Source organism: Aythya fuligula, chromosome 11 (genome assembly GCF_009819795.1).
Source record: "Aythya fuligula isolate bAytFul2 chromosome 11, bAytFul2.pri, whole genome shotgun sequence".
NCBI lineage: Eukaryota > Metazoa > Chordata > Aves > Anseriformes > Anatidae > Aythya > Aythya fuligula.
In genome coordinates, this window is record NC_045569.1 from 4,614,484 (window position 1) to 4,637,611 (window position 23,128).

At 39.3% G+C, this 23,128-nt stretch overlaps 1 protein-coding gene across 1 annotated transcript in view; it reads left to right on the forward strand.

The window, feature by feature from the left end:
• Window positions 1–23,128, forward strand: part of CHRFAM7A (CHRNA7 (exons 5-10) and FAM7A (exons A-E) fusion) — a 40,257-nt gene that overhangs the window by 14,451 nt on the left and 2,678 nt on the right. The window contains exons 3-9 of the mRNA XM_032194788.1: window positions 7,601–7,645; window positions 11,703–11,812; window positions 17,815–17,894; window positions 19,080–19,247; window positions 19,621–19,815; window positions 21,221–21,307; window positions 22,232–22,341. Coding sequence (XP_032050679.1) covers window positions 7,601–7,645; window positions 11,703–11,812; window positions 17,815–17,894; window positions 19,080–19,247; window positions 19,621–19,815; window positions 21,221–21,307; window positions 22,232–22,341 — 795 coding nt within the window. The remainder of the gene's footprint in view (window positions 1–7,600; window positions 7,646–11,702; window positions 11,813–17,814; window positions 17,895–19,079; window positions 19,248–19,620; window positions 19,816–21,220; window positions 21,308–22,231; window positions 22,342–23,128) is intronic.

A 23,128-nucleotide genomic window follows, 5' to 3' on the forward strand; every position in this document is an offset into this window, starting at 1 on the left:
ACAGTCAATGGCAGTCACAACTGTCAGATGTTCTGTCAGAGTATAAAAGGAATGGAAACACATTCCTGTGTTTTAAGCAGGCTCAGATGCTCTGTCCAGAGTTAAGATGGCTCTTCTGTACTCTGTCTCCAGCAGTTTGGCTGCTGCATAAGATTTGCATCAATCCAGAAGACCCGTGCACTGTTTTGAACAAACTCTGCCTTTCTTTTAAGCAGGACAAAGTAACTGGGGAGAGAGCACAGGCTGCTTCTTGAAAAAAGCATGTTAGACCAAATGGTATAAGGAAACCCCTGGAGTTTTTCAGACTTGCAAAACAGAGCACATATGGGACAATTTCAAAAACAAATCAAAACACCAAAACCCCAAACCCTCAGAATTTTACTTGTAATTAAGGGCAGCTTTTTTCTTTACCTTTATGTTCCCTAAAAACCTATTTCACATCATCAACTCTCCACATGGCTTTTTATTCCTATGCAAAAAAAACCCCAAATAATCCTTAATTCCATCCCAGTTTGCATTTTAATCGATCTTGCCTTTTAGCAGGGGAAAATGTAGGCGATTCCTTAGGCTTCAGGGGTAACAAACATGCCCCACTAGGGAGCAGCCTCTGTTACAGTCTTCAAGATCAAGACTTGCTACTGCCCCCACCTAAGGACTACAGGCAGTCCTTGGCAAGCAGCAGCAATTTTCATTTCAACGTCTCTGCAGAAGTGTTGGGCTTCATCCTGTCAATGTGGCTGCCTAAAAGCATGCCTGCAGCTCCAACCACAAGATACATGAGCACCTTGCTGGCTTCAATGTTTTTATCCTTACATATATAGCACAGAGCTGAGGAAGCATTATTGCCCCTGTTTTCTCAAACAGGAAGGTGAAGCACAGTGATAACCAGGTGTCCACCACTCCGAAGGACAATTTCAGGATAAGGAATTCCCTGTTCCCAGACTTTCCTCTGACTTAATCTTTTCTTCCTTTCCAATTTCCTGCTACATGAGCGGCTTGCTATGGAACCTGTCTAGGATCTGGCTTTGCTGGGGAACTCATTCTATATCTCTTTTATCCTCTTCCAAGTCTATGGCACTGCTTCAATGCTGGGCTCTCAGATATGATCTTCAGCACATTGCTTGTACAAGGGATTATGTCTGCTCCATCGTTAAGGCCTGATAGCTTCCACGAATCTTAGCTCCACTTGATAGCAGCTTGATCTGACAGCATCAGAGAACTGTCAAAAGAAGCCAAAAGCTAGCAGTAGATGTATCTTTTGCCAACTGGCCATATTATGAGTGCTTAACTCACCCTCCGGTCCCTTCTCTCAGAATTAACACTAAGAATGCAGGCCTTTTCAGTTTGTACAGAGCTCAGTGCGTGACCCTAAAAAGGAAGAGGAAGAAAACCCCAAGCTGTGTTGTGAAAAAATTCCCTCACTAATTAAACATGGCAGGATTTTAAATGAGGTGGGATAAAACTTCATTAGGTGCTAGTACTTTGACAGAAGATGCTGAGAATGTTTAATGAACGAGTGCTGAGACAGTGAGGTAAGAGCTAATGAACTAATTAACCTTCTGGTTTTAAGAGGCTAACATTCAAGCAAACAGAAGTGAAAATCTATATTGGAAGTGCCTTACCAGGCTCTCACTGGCTGCCAGCCCATTCTTAATTTCAGCCTACAATTACGAACGCTGGTCTTGTGATGAGATGCTGGTCAGGAACCTAGCATTTTTGCTAATACTGAGGGATGTCTTAACATGTTTCTAGGAACTTTTATTAAGGTTCATAGTAACCGAAGTGCAGTTCAAGGAGGTGCCGAAGAAAGCTGGAAGCAAGCTGTGTCTCTAAAGCCTTATAATGCTGGTTCTTCAAATGCACACAGGCTTTCTCTGAAGTCACAGGGCGAGAACTTGACTCTGCTGCTATCAGGAGGAGTTCTGTTGCTTACTCTGCAGTTTGCACACTTGTGTTTAACTAACTTTAAGAGTTATGCAGTATGCCACTACTATGCCAACTCATTCAGAGTTAAGGCTCTAAGCCAAATCATATTAACTGTGTTTCTATAGAAGCATTACATGAACTACCCTTCATCTGTGAAGGCAAAGACTGCTGATGCTAAAATTTTCATAGCCATGTAAGAGGCTTCTGGTTCTCAGATGCGAACAGTGGTACAATTTAGAGGTCCTTCTGAAAACTGAGGCCCTTTCACATGTTGAATCAATAAATAAAGGTTTTTGGAATTATATATCGTTTATGAAAATTCTGATTTAGTTAAATATTTCTCAAAATGAAATTCAGGAACTTACTAACTTGTCTTTCAACAAAGCAAGTGATTTTTTTTCTTTACAGCTGTATGTAATTATTTATCAAAACATTTAGAAGACTGATGCAGTCTGAAGAGTTAACATAGCTGTTTTTAGAGAAAGAAAGGAGATTAACGAGTTTTAGGAAATGCTTTTATTAAAAATAAGCATTTAGGAAATGTGACTGTAGTCAGTTGTTTTGCTAGTTGAAAATCTTTAGCTTACTTATGGGGAAGAAAATACTACACTCTTCTGAAGGGGAATTTGCTTAGGAGTCTTGCAGAAAATGGACAAGAGAGGGACAAGCATTGCCTGGAAAGACAAGGGAGCAGGAAGGGGAAAAGACTTTCTATAGAGACTCTGACAGTGCATATAAACACCCGGTCTCTCCTCAGCCCCAAGGTGCCTACAGAGCAGCGTTTTAATTGATGGACAGCAGCATTGCCTCCTCCTGTGCCCAGAAATGTGCTATCTATCTTGGCCCTGAGAAACATAAATGATGAGTGAGCGTGTCTGGAGATTAGAACAGAAGGAGCTGAATAGACTCTAGCGTATGAGCAGTGACAAGCAAAAAAGGCTTCTGTGAAGCTTTCATTCTCTGAAAGAAAAGTCATTCCAGTCACCTGGAAGCAGTCTGCAAACTTGGACTGGATTTTGTTAAAAGGTTTTAATTATAAAACTGACATGGTTTGTGTTGATGGTTCTGTTGCCCCTCAGTTTTCCACCAGCCCAATGTTCCGCAGTCCTATGACACTTCTTGTCATGCTTTCAGATTCTCCTGTTCATGCTATTCTGCTTCAGGAAAAAAAAATAAAGTCTATGGAGCAGAAAGTAGATTCTGCATTTTTCATCATCCATGTTATTACCACACTAAAAAGTATTTTTTCTTTTTTGTTGTTGTCATTACATAAATATTTAATTTCTTCCCTTCAAGAGGGAAGGGAATATGATGGCAGCCCCCTGGTAGCAGTATGTTTTCGAAGAGGTGACACGGTAGGAGTGACTGCTCCCTGACTACATCAACCATCTTCACCCAGGAACCCCAGCCACAGCTGCAGTGCTGTGACTAAACTCCCTGGTGACATTAGCAACATAGCCCTCTTTCCTTAGGTTTTACTTTTTCTGTGATTTAGGTGACATTTAACCATGTAGAAATAAATGAAGAATTGAAGTGCAAGAGTTACTGCTAATAGATTTTAGTTAGGACATCATTTTATGCAAGTCTTCTGGGAAGCATTCATTTCTTGCTACTTGCACGTCACCGTCTGCATGCCAGGCTACAGGCTGACTTCGCTTTTCCCTTTGGTTTTTGCTGGGTAGCTTTTCTAGCGTGAATGCTAAATAAGCTGACATCCCTTTGAAAGTAAGCAGATAATGTCCCTTACAATGTTTATATTGCCCAGGCGAATGTCTTGCACAAAGCATTGTCAAATTTCCACATATCTTCTTTTGCATATTTTTTTGACCATAGAGTAAGGGTAGGGTAATGTGAGAATCTGATACTCTGCTTCCAAAGGTGATCGGTCTGACAGACTGTTTTAAAATGAAAAGGCAGACAAAATCAGAGGGGAAATGGAAGAATGAAGACAGTGTAATTCCCTGCAAGAACTTACAGAAATTTTTGGTACCTCTAGCTTCAAAAATGAGTGAAGGACCATTCAATTCTTCCTGATGCCAACTACTTTCCCTTCGTTAATCACGCTATCATAAAAAAATGTGATAACCAACCCAGTAGCAGCTGCCACCTGCCATCACAGATCATGACTACAATTACGAATTAAGCAGACCGAGGTAGCCTCCCACCAACTTCCCATGCACAAATGAAACCTAACTAACTCCTCGTGAGCTGGGCCACTTCTCCAGTACCACCACCTGCACAGCACATAACCTAACATAGCTGGCATGGGAAAAAATACCATAGCAGTCCAGACTACATTATACAGTTACTGGCCTCATTCTCTGACTAATTTTCCCTGCATTTGAGAATGTCTCAAGGTCTTTTCTTTGCCCCTTTGTAGTAGAAAAGGTTTGTAACAGGAGCTGCCTTGCCTTGGCATTCTACATTTTTTACAAAGTGTTCATAAAATACTGCGATGCAACAAGAAACGGTGACATTCTGTGGAACATTTCAAGCCCACCCATCATTTTATGGGGAAGTACGGCACAACTCTGATGAAAAATGATAATAATGCAGTTTGCTGTAAAGCTTCTAAAGCAGTATCAAAAGTCCCCTAGACAGGAGAAACTCTGCAGAATGTCTTCTGCCCCACCTCCACCAGCTTCACTTGGGCCTGGAGAAAGGGACAAAGCCTTTAAATCAGAAGCTTTCCTCTAGCGATGGGTGAGTCAATCCAATCATGACTACAATTTTGGAAGCCATTTGCTCCTAGGAAAAATGCTATAAACCAACTCTCAGCATGCAGCGAGTTCTTGTAGCTGAGGAGCCATGATAGGATTTACGATTCAAACACTGATGGATCCTGAAATATAGTGATCCAAGTGGGAGCTATTTTGATCAAGCATACTCTTTAAGGCTCTAAACATTTAAAATGCCAGAAAGAAACACCAGGAAAGCAGCATGGTCCATCTTCATTTAGGGTTTGTCTTCACCGTAAAAGTTATTTTTGAAGTAGTACTCTCTAGATACTCAATTTCTGGTTGGTTTTGAGTGAAAGATTATTGCTCAGAATAACTCTTGGCTTTCAGCAGCTGGATTAGTGCCCCAGCAAATGTCTGCAGAGTCTCCTGCAGGCAACCTGGGATGGCTCTGCCATGTGCCCAGCTGCAAGGCAGCGTGGCAGGCAGCTGAATCACTGCCAGCAGCACAGCTGGATCGAAGGGCTGCTGCTCTCTTCAGCTGGGCTGCTTTCACTGGTGAGTGCGAGCTTCCTAGCCTGGTTCTGTGATGTGTGCTGGTTGATAGTAGAGCTCCTTTATGTTATTCCAGAAATAGTTCGTCTGACTACGCTGTAGACTCAGGGCTTCAAAATAAATCCCCATGGCATATCATTAGCTTGAGCACCAGCAGCACTCCAGCTTTAGTGCAGTCTTTTCCTGCTACTCAAAAGGGAACTTTTAAAACATCACTTATCTAAAGCTGGAGCCATTTGTGTGTAGAAAAAGATCACACTGGGAGTAAAATGTGAGTTTAACTCAGGATTTAACAGTGCAGGAGTACATGCCGTTTAGCTAATCATCCTGAAACGAGTTTCCCACAACATAATGGATTCTGAATTGCCCTGCACCTTTGTGTGGCCAGGCAGACTTGTGCAGAGCAACAAACCTACTGTGTCCTGTGGTGAAGCCACACAGCAGTGGTGCCCTCAGCTTTGCTTAGGTGCAATAGATTGGACATTGTGTCCATAGGAACTTGGCATGTTCATCTGGGATGACACACAGAGCCTTGAGAAAATGCTACTGAACTTTACATGCTGTTATCATTGGCAGTGTTTATGTCTGACCTAAAATGCTGAATAGAAACATATACAGGCTTTACATATCCCTCAATTGCAACACTGTTTTATAGACTTCTGTTCATGGTATGAATGATCTCTTAAGCATTGTTTCTTTCACTCATTAATTAAAGATCCCAGGTAAATTAGTTTTGTTGTGCTCTTATACCATATGGAGCTTACTCAGAAAGGCATCAAGTTAATGTTTGCATGGCTAGAGAATAACAGCTACTATTACAAATTAATTACTACTTTGCCTGGCTGACATCTTCAGCAATGTCTTCGGTATGCTTAATAATGTATTTCTGGTACCAAAGAGTTAAAGAAGCCTGTTTCCCCAGGATGCCATTTAAATGAGTTGTTCCCTTGAGATAAGATTCAGTGAAAAAGTAAGGTTCACAGAGGTGACAAAGCAGAAAATAGGAAAAGTGCTGAATCACTTCCTGTGGTCTATGATTCCTTATATTTTTTATTTACTTTTTTATTTTAAAGGAACTTAGGAATGTGCATTTGAGGGCAGATTTTATTGATTCACAATACTGATCTTTACCTAAATATTTTACTTGTCTCTATGTTGTACATTTAGTTGTGATTACACACAACCTAGTAATGCTGGCACGTGCCTACCAATGCTGTTCTTCAAAAGGCTCCACTTGCTTTCAGAATACTGTTACCCCTTGCACTGTGTTTGATTTTGCATGCTGTGTAACTCCTTACTGTAGTGCTAATCTAATATCACTTCACTTAAACAGCACTCGGAACTTTTGTTCAATTATAAGTCCACCAAGCAACAGCAAAAGAGTATTCACCTTTAGTAAAGAGTATTATCAAAAAAACCAGCTGTTTTGGTATGAAATATGATTAAATCTTTTTTGGCCATATTGGGGCATTTAGGAACAAAATTTAAGTTCAAGAGAGAGATATCTAAATTCAGAGGTCTAGATAGACAAGCAACTCTGACAGTTCCTGCTGTACAGGTGACTGAAACTTGCTATCTTGCTTCCTTAGACTGCAAATGAAGCTCTGGCTCTTGCTGGGACAGGGATTGTGCATTCAGCTCAGAGGGCAGAACACGGCCAGTATATGGTATATTCCATTCCCTTCGCACAACCCAGGTGGATGCTGATACAGTTTGAGGGATGAGTAATTGCTGGTACCTCCAGAGAAGTAAGATCACCAGCATTTCCCCATGTCTGAGAAATGAAGAATTCATCCCCTTAGTTAACTGCAGCATTAACATGCCAATTCTGTCACCTGAGCTTACATCAGATAGTCACAGGAGGTGAGCAGTAAGGCCTTCAAATTGTAACTTCCAGGCACAACAGTAATGTTCTGCCCTGACAACCGTTCTCAGGTAAAACTGGGACAGAACGCTTCAGTGTGTAGTTCCACTGAAACCAGTGGGCTGCTTGCCTGGTAAGAAGCTGCTTGATCCAGCCTCAATACCTGTCATCTGAGGTTAGCCACACGTCCTGTGTTCAGTGTTTCTATTAGCTGCGTATGTCTGCTGGGTAAGGTTAATTAGTGAGAGGGCTGCTCCTAAGCAAAGGTGAAATAGGCAACCTCTCTGATAATCTCTTGTGCCTTTTGAGATATTATTAAAGAAGGAGCCCCAGGAAAATATCTGGCAGAAAGATACCCTCCAGTAACAGCGTGACTGACAGCAGTAATATGAGATACATTACAAACTACCTGTGAAAACTTCCCATGCAGTTAGGCAAAGGCAATGATTCCTTTTGTTTTAAAAGGTACCTTAGCACAACTAGTCCATAATAGCTGACTGTATTTACTAGCGTTAGCCACATGATACTAAGCTGTCTTTTTTTTTTTTTTCTCCCCTCCTTTCCTTCTTCCTTTCAGGATGAAAAGAATCAGGTATTAACAACAAACATCTGGCTACAAATGGTGAGTTCTGAGAAACAAAGCAATTTTTTTCCTCCTTTGGTCTTCACATTTCATCTTGTGATGGTGCCAATTTTAGGAAGCTTTCAAGCTTTTGTTCTGCATCTCACCACACAGTATACAAAGCTAAAGTGAATGGTAAACCGCAAGGCTGAGATTTAGGACCTGATGTTGTTTCAGGTGTTTCTGAAAACTTGTATGAATTTGAGTCACCACAGCTAGATATGTCACAAACTTAATGGCCTTGATTTAGTCACTCTAAAAACTCTCAACCACCCTAAGATACCAATGTCCAGAGTTCCAGTAACTGTAGGTACAAGTTCCTTATCACCCATTTCAACAAATCCACTATGTAGAGGTAAATCATTTGGTTGTGAAAGAAACCTATACATGTATGAAATATATTTCATCTGTAAGAGCTGTTTTGATCAGAACTCTGGTCCACAGTTCTTCTGATACAGGAAGAAATCTATTCCACAGAGATTCATTATTTCCTGAAACCTACTGCCATTGTCCTAACCGCATGCCTCTGCCGTCCTATTTGCTTTGCTTTCAAGTCTGTCTCCTTAGGAAACTGCAAGAGAATTTTAATTAAGATGGACACGCTGTTTTCATGTTGTTCAAAATACTGCTTTTGTTAAACATCAATCATCATCAAAGATTAACTGTCAAGATGAGATTTTTTAAGGTTATTTCTCCAAATTCTGTTTCTCAGTTACATGACAAATATATATTGGAACACAGGTTCAGCTTCCTAATGCTCAGCTGCGAACACTGTATTTTTATCCTGGTTTCCCTGTTTGTTTGGCATACATATGGTGTTTGTTTTTCAAGCAGTAGCTTTATTTTACCTTTTGATGCAATGTTTAGCTGCTACAGTTGTCACAGAATTTTCAGACCTTTTTTTCAGACTTAACGTACCTCTGTTGCCACCACTAGACAGCACGGCAGAGAACTTTGCCCCCCATTAACTCACGGCTGACATTACTGGGTAGGAGTAAGTGTCACTCACTTTTTAATAAATGGAAGAGACAGTAGAACAGTCAAGAATGTTGCGAGAGTATTTTAAATTTCTTCTTTAACTCGTGAGAGAGCTGCCCCTAAGGCAAAGGAGCCTACACAGATTTATTCTGACTTGAATTTTTAATTAGTTTACCACTAAAATTTAGAATTAACAAGATGCCTCTTACCATGCTGACTACTGGGCTCCCAGTGCTGCCACAAAAAATATCTTCCATAAACCCATGCTTTACAAAGATGGGGTGATGTGGGCAGTTTTCTCCATACTACCGTAGCTGGGATGACAATTGGCATTTAATTCCCATCTGTATTGCAGAAACTGAACTGTTTGGGCTAAGTAACGCTTTACAGGAGAGTTTTACTTCTCAAGATGATCATGCTGCTTCAACAGAAACTTTACACCTTTCCGTTTCTTTAATCAGCTCATTTGATCTAAATAGATTCTTTTTTCTTTGATTAGAGCATTTCTATAGAAGGCCTCTCCTGCACTGTGGCAGGCTTTAGGAAACAAATGAGAGATTGTTTGGATGACCTTTGGAGAGAACAGCATGGCTGTTCCATTTATTCACAAAGAGTTGACATGGAAGAAGCATTTAGTTCATGCTGTTTTATAGGCTTGTTTTACAGCAGGGTTAAAACTGTCAAATATAATATGGTTTTGGCTTTGACAAAATGTTGCTATAATTTCTTACCAGGAAAATGTATGACAATTCACACCCAAGAAGCTGTCACTTATTTTTCCTCTCTTTATCCTAGTGTCCTTGTCCTTTTGGAGATATTTTTCCCCAAGTAAATTTTTGATTCTTTTATATATTCACTGTATTTCTTTTGATTTATTCACCTTAGTACATACTGTATGTGGAACATGTTAGGACCACAATGACCAGATCACTTGAATACTACAAAAAATGCAGCCACTTTTCATAGCCTGTGTTTACATTTAAAAAAAAAAAAAAAAAAAAAAAGTGTTTCTGTATTCACTGTTTATTCAGTGTATACTAGACAGATTCAAAGCATGATTGAGGCAAACATACGACATTGTATGACGCAATGGTCTGCAATGAGAAGTTTTTCCTTGTATGTCTGCCCCCACTCCTTTCCTTGATAAATCATACATATAACCAAAGATGTATCTTAAATATATTTTATCTAGTCATCAATGAAATACTTAAGTACAAAAAATAACCTGGGAGAAGGGCGAATAAAACTAGCATTTATCCAGACTCTTTGGTTAGGAACTGTATCTCCATGGCAATACTGCTCAGTATCAGAATCTTAAACTCGACCGAAGTTACAGCAGGAGCCTTGCCTAGTCAAACACTAAGCCAATACTAATACAAATACTAAGCCAAGTACCCTTAGATGTTTGCTTTTCTGATCTGCATCAAACATACTTCAGCTACAGTGGAGGCTGTAGCTCCAAAATTAAAACAAAATGAAACAGCTCGTGTCCAGCTCAACGAGTAAATGCTCTGTAAATATGGCTAAGGAGAGCAACTACAATCTGCTTAGTGTTATTTCTAAACCAGTCTTCAAAAATTAAGTTTTCTATTAGACTTCTGACTGTCTTCACAGCATTCAGTGACACCCTGTACTACATCACGTTGGCTCTAATAACTTGCAGAAGTTAGAATAAGAAATTCTTGGATACATTGGTATTATTTTAATGCTATTCAGATGCCAATCAGCCAGAGAGTCTGGGAGGCCAGTGAGCTCAGCAGCAACTGCCCCATGGCCCTACAGTCCCAGCCGTGTGCCTGCTAGTCAAAAAAGTGACTTACTCTGTCAGCTTTTGACAAAGACACATAATTCAAACAAGAACCCACAGGTTTAAACACAACACCTCAAAACCACACTCCAATTGGTTTACATTTCTACACTTGGTAAATAAATAAATAAATAAATAAAATATCATGAGGATCTTGGTATGTCTGAGTTCTACAAAAGATAAGTAGTAGAAAGTACAGTGACTTTTTGTCAATCAGGGAAGATCATATAATATAATTTACCATAAAAATGGAGCTAAAAATCTCAAAATAAAAAGATGACAAGCAGTTGATCAGGTTATATAAGTTGTGTATAGATAAACGTGAACAAGAGATGTAGTTTGTCATTAAAGAACTGTGAATGGAGTAGGAAGTGAAAAGAAAAAAACTATTAACAGACATATTCTGATTTAAGATTCCAGTAAAAACAAAACTAAACAAAAAAAAAAACAAAAACAACTAGTATCCGTGGAGCAAAAGGAAAAAAATCAATACAAAACTCAGATCATTTGTCCAGGTGACAAAGAACTAAAAATTCCTAGTAAAAAGTTAATGAGAAAAATATGGAAGCACATGCCAAGAAGCACAGTTCTAAACCCTGTTGGTTTGACCACAACAGAACTCCTGCCTATATTGGCAGTCACGGAATTGTTGTAAGGAGCCTGGAGAGTCACCAGGGTGGCAGCTTCCAGTGTAGGAAGCGCCAGCCAGGAAGAAAGCTTCTGGAGCAGGATGGTGCTGCTGAGCACCTGCTTCAAAGGCTGGCTAACTTCAGGCCACAGGAGCTGACAAGGCCTTCTGCTGCCAGTATAAACTGTTCTGCCATTTCAGTTGTTTTTCCTATCAGCAGAGACTGTTGGCTGATCTACCACATGCCAGTAATCAAGTTATTACAACCTAAGAATTTGCAACCACAGAAAACAAAGTTGTCTCTGATGGAAAAAAAAACGTCATTGAAGTTAAGTATGAATTGTAAAACAAAATCTGTTCTATCCCAAACTGGTACCTGAGCCAGCACGAACAATAAAATACAAGCATATCAGATCTTCTTTTATATGCTGTTATATGCATTGCAGTGTGAATTGAAAATGAGAATTTTTATGCTTTCCAGTGAGCTCTTGGTAGCCTAATTCACCCTTTTCAAGCATTTTACTGTCTGAAACTAAATAATATCTCTAACAAGAACACATGTATTATTTCAAGCTATGCAGTCTGGAGAACAAAATTAAAGCCATGGATGAGAAGAGCTAACATGTTTGGTTTGTATATTTTAGTACTGGACAGATCATTACTTACAGTGGAATGTGTCTGAATACCCTGGAGTGAAGAACGTCCGTTTTCCTGATGGACTGATTTGGAAGCCAGATATTCTTCTCTATAACAGGTGGACACACTTTTTTTTTTTCCTGTGGGGAAGGAGAGAACATAAGACAAATGACATAACCATTTCATTAAAATGCCTAGGTTTTGCTAATTTGGAATACTGGAAAATAACTAGTTTACACAGTGGGAGGTCATATTTGCAAATACTTAGTAAATACTAACAGCTTCTATATAATCAATTCTAGCTGGATTTTGTGTGATGATTAGAAAACTAAACTTTCCTGGCTGTGTTTAATGACACAGGTTGTGATAATTTTCTCTGAAATTATTTGCTTGGTGTAAATATTTACTGGTGAATTCAATCAGCTGCAGAAACTTGGCTGACATGAGAGATCCTTTGGCTGAACCATTATATGCTGGTTCCCATTGTGCATTTAGTTTAAAAAGGTAGCATATTACTACTTCTTAGAAAGAACAAAAGAATCTGTGATATAGTGTGTTTTTTTGGTAGTGTATGTAAAAGAGAATAAATACAAGCAACTTTGAGTATTTAAGATACAGAGAAAACGGGGGTTAAACAAGAAAACAGAACAAATGCTAATTGTGTACTACCCTGCTCAGGAAAGGTATGTTCACTGGAGCTCTGAATCCTTCTGAAAGACTATGTGTAAGAAATTAGTGGCCCATTTTTTTGTAGTATTCACAATAAACTTTAGGTGTGGAATCATACTTCTTTAGCAAGGTGCAGTAGTAAATCTCAGCTGAAATTGGATGCAAGTCTGTTTAATGATTTGAAGTGTTATCTGTGAGCAAATTCACTACAAAGCCCAGATCTATTTAAAACAACGGCACATCAAAAATAAAAATAACATTGCTTATTAAGTAGAAACGTTACTAGATCTAATGGGAGTACAAAACCCAGGCATACAATTGCATGATGCAGAGTGTTTTGGTTAAGTACTGTTGACACTACTTTTCCAATATATCACACGATTGTGACATCTCCTGCACTGTAGGCTTCTGTTATGAAAGCAATGCAGCTGCTGGATTTTATGTACAAAAAGTAAGGTTTTTTTCCATCTCTATTGAATTCAAGTAACCAAATTCTTCCCTTAGATGCATGCATGTAATATCTGTGCAGCTGTGGTTGGGGAATAAAAAACCAATTCTATCATACCAATGTTTTTCTTTGCGCTGGGGAGGGAGCAGAAAGTATATGAACACCTTGAGATCAGTGCACACACATACCTTTATGTAAACAAATTCATGTTTTCAGCCAGGTTTTCTATTCAATGGCATTACACAGAATCACACTACCACTGATGAGTTACTTCATAGTACTGTATGACAAAATGAAATATGAAAGAGAATATCCATATTGATAAGCTGTCATCTGCTTTATGCCTTTTCCTCATTATTTCTTTGTCCATTTCACTGTTGAACAGTAATTAGACAAAAAAAAGTTCTTGGCAGAGTTCTGGAGCTATATTTACCAAAAGAAAAAGAGTAAGAATAACAGCTTCAATTACTGAAAACCCTACATCTTCAGAAACTTGGTATCTTTAATTACCTTTAAGTAGAAACTTCCCTCAGGCTTACCATCTACTGAGTACAATGAAAAACTAGCAAACATATTGTGTCCAATGTTTCTTATAAAGTAAATCATTAAAGAATCTGTAGACAAAAATTTTCCTTATGCCCCCCCTGCAATTAGGGAATTGTTTACTTGCAATCTAACTATTCATTCTGTGCTGCTAAGGAACAAGATCTGTGCCTGTACCTTCTAGAACAATCTGAATTTTGAAGAACAAATGGCCTTCCATTTGGGTAGCAGGAACAGCCATAGCCCAGCTTCGGTGTTGGAAAAAATGAGCATGAGACAGTGATAGTTACCATCGCTCCTTTCCTCACCAAAAGCATACAAATTTTGTTGGCTGGTTGTTGGTTTGTTCTAGTTTTTCTTCACTTATTCCATGTTAAGCAATTATAAGAAGAAACCCCAAGGAAGTACTAAGTTCTTTATCTCCAACAGTCCTGAGTTAAACAGAAGACCTGGCTGTGCACACATTGCATTTAAAAAAAAATGGCTTGACAACACGGCAATTTCCATCTGTCTGTTGTGCTCAGCAAAGACTGTTTTTGCCTCTAACAGAGGCTCTTGTAGGAGTACATTGATCACATATAACAGTGCAGTAGTGCAGTTCCCCTCTCTGATTGCTCAAGCTACCCTTTATAGAGAGCATTTCTTTGGGAGTGAGGGTCTTCTGCTGTCTCTGGCATGGATACAACCACGTACATCAAGACAGTCCCACATAAAATGAACAGGGACCCTCTTCCAGCCTTTGGAATGGTCTCAAACGTGCTGTGGTGTAAGCTGACACAGTCACAGCTCTGCAGATGTTCAGGAGCCTGCTCTGTGGCCTTCCCTGACTTGCACAGGGCCTGGCCTGAGCAGCCTGTGGGGCTGTGACCCAGCTCTTTCATCAGCCATCGCTCTTCAGAATTTGTGGCTCCATAACATGGGCTACCTGACAGTCTCCTTTCCCATCAGAAGTGCCCTGTTAAAGCACTGGAAGATGTCTGTTCTTCTGCAGTTATTGCGGGCCCGCGTGCAGTTCCCCAGCTAGCAGAAAGACCTTACATCTGCTTTGTACATCTTGCTCTGGTTCTTTTGTGGCAGACAGGGTACTTGGTGTTTGATCTGCCTGTGCAGGTGACACAAACCTTTTGTTTTCCTGATGGCTTTTTTCCTCAGTGTCTCCCCCATATGTCTACTCAGAAGCCAGCCTTGCAGTCTGCATCCACCTGACGCCCCTCTCCACTGCCCTTTGTGGCAGCAACACCCATTCAGTAGCTGTACCAATGTCAGCTGCAGCTATGCTGCCCTTTTGCCACCTGCTGATCACCTTTATGATTCTCACAGGTGTTGCTGAATTGTAATGCTGTGGTGACAGCACACAGTGACAGCATTTGTCAGCCAGCTGAGTACTTCTCTCCAGGACCTCCACACCACTTACAGCACGCTTCCGTGCTTTTCTCAGAGCTACAATTAACACTAAGTGAATTGAGGGGGTCTTTGCTAGACCTCCCCACACTTAGTGTAACTGCCTGCCAGGATTACTTCTTGTTTCTGGTTTAAGCACTGCAATTAGTGCTTCAGTTGTGCAGACACCAGCCTAAGAATGCTCTGTACATAGAAATGTACACATGCAACCTGAACAGGTATTTTTGCAACACTGATCTTGCTTAACGTATTTTTCATTACAAATTTGTTCTCTTGACCATCTTTTCCTATCTACCTTGATTTCATAAATGACAGAATTCTTGGGAAAGACCAATAAATCATTCCCATGCAAACCATTTCCATACTCCTGCTGAATAACACTGTAGGTACACCACAAAATTGGTACTCTACAACAATGGTTTAGAGATTTCCAAAAGAATGAATCATGACAATATTCTTCCTCACATGTACCACACATCTGAGAGACTTTCAGTGCATCTGGAGATTTATGCTTCAACATTTAAGGATGTGTATCCAAAATTAAAGGATGATTTTAGCAATTTTCAACTGTTCTTCATAATACCTGTACATCCATGCTAACTGTACCTGAAGCACATTACAGAATGAGAAGGATAACACAGTACCTGGAAAAGTGGTAGCTGTATTAAATTTTACTACCAGTCTGTTGTAAAGAGACCAGGCCCAGTCCATCTGTAGTTTTTCTGAGAGAGGAAAATGTTGGCCTACGTACAAATTCCAGGACTGACTGCATTAGTGTCGTGTCTACCTCTGTTCTGCTTTGTTAGTTTTACTAGATTCATTAGAAGTGCTTATTTTTGCTGATATTGCTTTCAAATGGCCACATAGTGTTCATTAGTTCACGGAATAATACACATTCTGGTAGTTAGGTCTCAGTTCCATTTTCCAGTTTCATAAACCTGAGATTCTCCAGATAGGTTCCAGTGGGATTATATCTGCTAAGTACAGCTTTGTCATCTCAATGCATTGCAGCCAGTATTTGCTTTCAAGTGGCTATATCTTCAAGAAGAAACATAGCAGAGATGATTTTCTATCATTATATTTGAGTCCAAAATCTCATCAAACAAAGGCTTTCCTGCTTTGTGTAATCCCAATTGAAGCACTGCATTTCAAAAAACAATTAGAAGCACAGTGTAGAAAACCACATATACTTCTCTTCCAGAAAAAATATCTTCAAATTTGAGTCTAAGTATCTCTTGATATCCTTTTAAGAATATGCCATATTAAAATCAAAACCACATGACAATGAAACAGATTCCTCGGTGACTTGTGTCAATCAAGTGATTGACACGTGATGCCTTTTGAAAATTTTAGTTTTGCGGATGACCAGAAAGAACAGCAGGGTCTTACAAGTGGCCTTCTGGTTCTTCACTGACCTCTGCTTGAGGGAGAGAAAACAGAAGCTAGCCAAGAAAGCTAAGAATTTCATTTCAAGTTATTGATTTCCACTTTACAAGCAATTTGTTCAGCATGGATATTTTCACATCCTAAACTTCACTACATGGCTTGAGTTTCCTAATGCAGCCCTAATGAGGCTACACTCAAGTCACTGCAATTACGTGCCTATGTCCAATATCGAAACTGGCTGCAGAACTTTAAGTCTGCTTTTCTAAGGAAATGAGACCTATGCAACTGGAGGGTGTGCGTGCCCACCTGTGAATGTATGTGTTTGTGCATGCGTCTTGCTGCATACAGCATACTTGTGCATACATACTTCTCCCAATACCCTTCGAATCCACTTCTGCAAAATTTGGCAGTTCGGTTAGGAGACATCTCAACAGTACGAGTTCCTCACAAACGCCAGGAAAAAAGGCAGCAAAGATGAGGCAGAGCTGTGAAGCTGAAGTACAGCAGCCTGCATTACTTCAACTGCCTTAGAGTTGAATTCCCTTTTTCCCTCCAAGTCCTAGAATCCACTCACACTACAATGCAATATTTAGACTCCTCAGCTTATCTTCAGAGTTCAAACTAAATAGTTGGAAAAACACTAGTGAATGACTTTCAGCACTGTGAGCCTTCAGCTCACCAGTGGAAACAGTGCCTCTCCAGGTGGGAGAGTAATTTTTTGGATTTAATTTTTTCTTGTCTGCACATTTCACAGATCAGTCGGATACTTTTAAAACGTAACGTCTTTGAAATACATATGGGGAAAATAAAATGCAAAGTAATGAAGACTAAAATAAAAACTGCTTTATTTTAGCTTCTGAGATACACAATTTTCTATCACAGTATGCCAAATTTCATATTTCAACAGGAGCTATGCTGCTGGAAAAACGTACCCCTTATAATTTCTTTTATGCCAAAATTATGAATGTTTCACTTTCTCCCCATCTCAGATCCTTACCGTATTTTCCTGACAATGTTTTACAAGGTGATTAGAAAGTGATGAGATACTAAACCACTAATAGGTAGAGACACACCTGAGACTTGTGATTTTCAAATCACCCTAGGGATAACATGGTTTTTTTTGATCAACGCAAACACCAGCTGCAGCAAGACAGCAGACCCTATGGCTCCTGTGGCCTTTCCTGTGCCTGGAGCTGCTGGCACGGTGTTTAACTCGTGTTCCAGCCCATCCCCGCGAGGCGACCGTTTGGAAACTACAAACAGTCCAACAGAGTAGAGGAGTGTATGTCTCATTTTGCTTATCCCTTGCACAAATGAAAGCTGCTGTTTATGTGGACAGCAAGAGAACAGATTTCCCTGTACAATTGCTTGAGAAGTTCTTAAAAAGTGCTTACTATCCAAATGGAAATCAATAAACAGCCGAGGCAATGTGGTGAATCTTGCAAGGTGGGTGAGCAGAGAGAATGACATGGTTCGCCTCCACTTACAGTGTAATCAGGAACAAATCCGATACCATCAGGGCCGCTTACCCTGAGGCCACAAGAAGCTGGTGCCAGCAGAAAAGCTGACGGGTTTTATTTTGGGGATAAATAATCCTTTTATGAAGAACAGATTCTTCTCAGGTAGTTTGAGCCACAGAGCATATAACCCATTTTCTTTTTTCCCTATTCTAGTGCTGATGAAAGATTTGATGCTACATTTCACACTAATGTTTTAGTCAATTCTTCAGGACATTGCCAATATCTGCCACCAGGTAGGCTGTTTTCATGTCATAAATACTTGTAACTCAGATTACCTATATATGGTGTGGTTTCAAATTTGACATAAATTCCTTGGTATTTTATTTACGTAGCTAGCCGTCATCTGCTAGATATAAGCCTAGATGCATCATGAATTACATGGTTAACACTTTTGTATGAAAACCACCACAGATTTTTTATTGCACTTATTTAAATTTTTCTGTCATAATGCACTATTACAGTAGCGTGGAAGAATAAAAGAAGATAAAAAATAGAAGCCCTTAGTATAAAAGGTTATTGTTTATCAAAGGTAATGTCTCTAAATATAAATGTATTTCATTACTTTAGCTGTTTCTTCTATTAGTATGTTACTTTACAATGAGATGTTTAGGAACATCTTGGGACATCTCTTCCATTGAAACAATTCATTGGATGCTTCATCAAAAAATTTTTGAATCCTGAAAGGAACACAGTCTGTGTTTGGTATTTATTTGATATCAGAAGTATATCATTGAATCTCAGGTGTGGATCAGTGGAGTAGTTTCTGTTCCATAATTGAATTACCACAGTTCCCAGAATTAACACTTCCAAGAACCTTAATTTTAGAAAGTACAGTAATACTGCCAAGTGCTTTCCAAATTAGTTTTTCTACCTAAGATCCCCAGAGGACTTCAGGGGTTTGCCTGTTCTCATGTAAGGTGTTCCATTTAGTGCGGGGTTTTCAGTTCCATTCTCAAAGCTGATAAATGACAGAGCCTGACTCAACAAATGAAAAATAAGCTAGCCTACCTGAATAAAACAAGATCACGTAAATCTAATAAGATAGCAAATAATCTTTCAAGATCTCTTATTTTATTCAGTCACAGAAATAGGAGAAGCAGACTGCATATTCTGCTTCATATCTTTCTGATACACAGTATCTAGAAATCTGTGCTTTTCTCTAAACCTTTATCTACTGTGTGCCTAAATGGAAATGGGTAAAACACAGTTTATAACATCAATACCTAATTGATGCAGTTCTTTCCCATTTCTGTAACTTACTTTTGCTTTTTACATCTCAAGACACAACTGAGATTAACTGTGCTTTACAACTAAATGCCAAAGGGTGCAATGTGGAACAAGGTCCAGATACAAAATGGACGTGGAATTATGTGGAACAAGCATTCCAATTTGGTGTTCTTGTTTAAAATCCAACCTAGGCATATTTAAGAGCTCATGCTACATAGATGTGCGCTGGTTTCCGTTTGACGTTCAGAAGTGTAACCTGAAGTTTGGGTCCTGGACATATGGAGGCTGGTCCTTAGACTTGCAAATGCAAGAAGCGGATATATCTGGCTATATTTCAAATGGAGAGTGGGATTTAGTAGGTAAGCTCTTGATTTCTTATTTACATTCTGAACCTGCAGCCTTGACAGCACTTCACTGCTGAAATAATGATTGGGAAAATAAGAGAGAAACTAAATTAATAAATGACCTAGCTAGTGGTGCTTGAAACTCTGAGAGCAGACATAAGATGAAAATCAACGTAAAAAAGTCAGCTTGAATTCAGTAAATATCTTTTATCTGATTTTCCATTATTACCTAACAAAAGTAACTTAATTGGGAATTAAGCTTGAAGAAGCAGTTTTACCGATAGTAAAACTTAGAAAGCTATACCTATCTTTTTATAAAATAATCACTACATAATATAGATTTCATTGACATTAATTTTGGGTTTTCTTCCTTTTCCCTCTTACACAGGAGTCCCTGGGAAGAGAACTGAGAGTTTTTATGAATGTTGTAAGGAACCTTACCCAGATGTGACATTCACAGTAACTATGAGACGCAGGACTCTCTATTATGGACTCAATCTTCTTATTCCCTGTGTACTGATATCAGCGCTTGCCTTATTAGTTTTTCTACTTCCAGCAGACTCTGGAGAAAAGATCTCGCTAGGTAAATCTTCAACAGGATACTGTTATTGTAAATATTACCAAACCATAAAAAAAAGTTGTATTCTAAAATTTCTTTTTAAACAGTCTTTGGAGACAAGGAGGAATAGTTTATGTGCCCGGGCTCATAAACTGTTTTTACGGTGTGATGCTGAAGCACAGGTATCACTGTTAACCTTTGCTGTAAACTTTAGGGGACAATGAAGCTGTGAAAGGGAGAAATTCTGGCCAGCTAAGTGGAAGCATGACAATTCCTAACCAGCCTCCTTCGGAAGCAGGGTTTCATTTTGTGATGTTTAATTGCTGAAAAAAAAAATCCACATTCACCAGGTAAAGCTTAAGCTCACAAATCTGCATTTGAGCACTTACATATGGAATTCTTGTTAATGTTTCCTTTTAATTATGACTCATATTAAGAGCCTAGGATTGCTTTTTGCCTTCTCAGAAGGATTGATTCAATTTAACTGCTACTATTACTGTTTTTATAGCAATTTTAAACTAAATTATTGGCTTTTGAAACAAGTCTGATGAGTTTAAGTACTTGATCCTTAAGATGGTAGTTAAATATATAATGAAACTTTTTGCCCCATACAAATCTGCAAATACACAGGCTTCTACTAATTGAATGCAACTGTTAAATGTAGGAACATAATGAACATTTCTCCAGAAAGAAGTTCTCCAAGAACTCCCTCCCCATTTTTTAAGATGAGTTCTTTGTTCCTAAATCCTTTTCTACCTAACAGTGACCCCTTATTTTTTTTCACACTAGTCCTGAGAACAGAGCTGGACCTTGTTTCATAGAGGTGGGAACTGATCACTGAGTTACAGAAGTCAAACTCCAAACATCAGCAGTCATGGCTGCTTAAACATAGCCACATGCAGAACTCAACCACTTTTATCAAGAAATACAGCAATTGCTGTCTAATACAGCTAACTTGTGTTTCAGGAATCTTATGCATTACACTGCCTGTAGCTTCCATACCAATTAATCAAGTCTCATATGCTCAAATACTAAAAATCACACCATGTTTCTAAAGCAAACAAGCAGCAAGAAGTACTATGTTTTACCTCAGCTAATTAGCAAGTGTGATACGAGCTGAATAGTTAACACGGATCTAAAAATACATACATCTGTGCAAGTTCAGAAAACCCAGACCTACTCAACCCCTGTAATCTCTCTCCTATTCACAGCAGTCTCATGGACCAGCATTGACACTAGTTTGACAGCACTGTCACCCTGAACCTGAGGTAGCCCCAGAAAGGACCAGAGTCCACCCAGACCTATCTCTCTGCCAGGGTTGGGGGGAACCACAGCAATACATTTGCCTCCTTCAGATTCATTCTCTGCCGCTTATTGCCTTGCTATTACAACTACTGATCTAGTTTCATACTTTATGCTTATCTTTCAGGTATAACAGTTTTATTGTCTCTCACTGTCTTCATGTTACTTGTGGCTGAAATTATGCCAGCAACATCTGATTCTGTGCCCTTAATCGGTAAGCTAACTACAGCTTTTATTCACTTTTATTTTTTGCTAAATGAGAAGCAGTGACCTTGCATGACAGCCAGCAGTAAAGCAAATTACATGTACAATTAAATTAGAAAACAATGTTCTGACTCGACTGTGTGAGCATACAGCAGTGACTTCCTGAGGAACGGAAGGTGCCTGACCCCTCTGCGTGGGGAGCAGCACAGGCAGCAGGCAGCAGATACAGGGTGGGAAGGAGCAATGCCAGCAGCAAAGGCAGCTCCCCCAGGAGAGCTTGACAGGAAGCCTCAGGGAGCGGGAGAGGAGATGGGCTGAGACACCACAGGGCTGCATCAGGGGATTACAAGCCCTCCACAAGGGCTACCGAGTTGCCTTTGTTTCCTCAGTGCAAGTCAGCAAGTGTTGCCAATTGATGAGAGTCTCCCACAGGTGTGATCGCCTGTACAACCTCTGTGCTGGCTGGTCTGAACAAAATACAGAGAGAAGCCACGTGTTGTTTTGGGAAAGCATAGAGGAGTCAGTTTCCCACAGAAAGATTTGCAGTTCAGACACAATTAGGACTACAGAGCTAAACGTGATGAAATCTTCCTATTGTAATTGCTCAAATGGAAGGAAAAGCTTTTCAAAAGAAATACCAGCCAATCCCTAAGATACTGGTGAAAGAAAATGAGAGGGCAAATTTTTTCAAGGTTGCTTAGAAAAGGTAGGTGCTCAGTTCCACTAAGACTTTTATTATTCAAATAATGGCTCTGAAAACAACGGCTGCACTGTCTGCTTTTGGGAAATCTTTCACAACTACCTAAAGCAGCATATGTAACACTACACTGGGAAAAGTAACTTCATATTACATTTACATGTACATAAACGCTCCTTATAACAGATATAAAACTGCATCAGTCAAAATATATCACTATAATTGTTTATTTTGCAGCTCAGTATTTTGCCAGCACTATGATTATTGTTGGCCTCTCTGTTGTTGTCACTGTTATTGTTCTACAATACCATCATCATGATCCAGATGGGGGGAAAATGCCTAAATGGGTAAGGTTTGATTTTAATACACTATCCGTTGCATAACTGCCCAGATCAGAGATGTGACAGAGTAGCTTGTGACTCATGTTTACTTCTTACTGATTAAAAAAATAAATTTCGTTATCTACATCTGTATAAATCCTTGCTAAACAGTTAGTTCTGAAAGGTAGTTTCACCAAAAATGGCACATCCAGGTACCTTTTTTTCTGAGAGAGTGAGAGTATATGAATTTTCTTCATCTTGGCTCTCTATTCAAAGCCTCCTTCACAACAGCTAGAAGTACCTCAGTGTTTTGCTGAAACCTAAATATATGTAAGTGAGGTGATTTTCAAATAAGCTGTAGCCATCAGAAGTGAAGCAAGTAGAAGAAAAGAGCAGGGTACTGATGGAGATTATAAATGCATGAAATACACTAGCCTCAAGGTGAAACTGTGCAGCTGCTACATATTTAGGTGTTGTGCATGCAGAAACAGAAATAGCCTAAAGAGCACCCGCTAAAGATGGCTGTTAAAATGAAAGTAACTTGGAAAATTCTGATCTTCACATCTCTGGTCAAGAGCATCTGTAAAGTGCAAAGAAAAAATGATGTATTTTTCTAAGAGCAGAGGACTTTATAACATACTTCTGTAAGTCTCTTTTTTACAGAGAATATCAGTCTTGATATTGGAGTTACTAAATATTGATGAGTACCAGTATTATTCTGAATAGAATAATACTGGTACTCATCAGTAGAAGAATACTCAGAGTACTCAGAGTAGAAGAATAAAGTATTATTCTTCTAGGTGAAGCATGACAG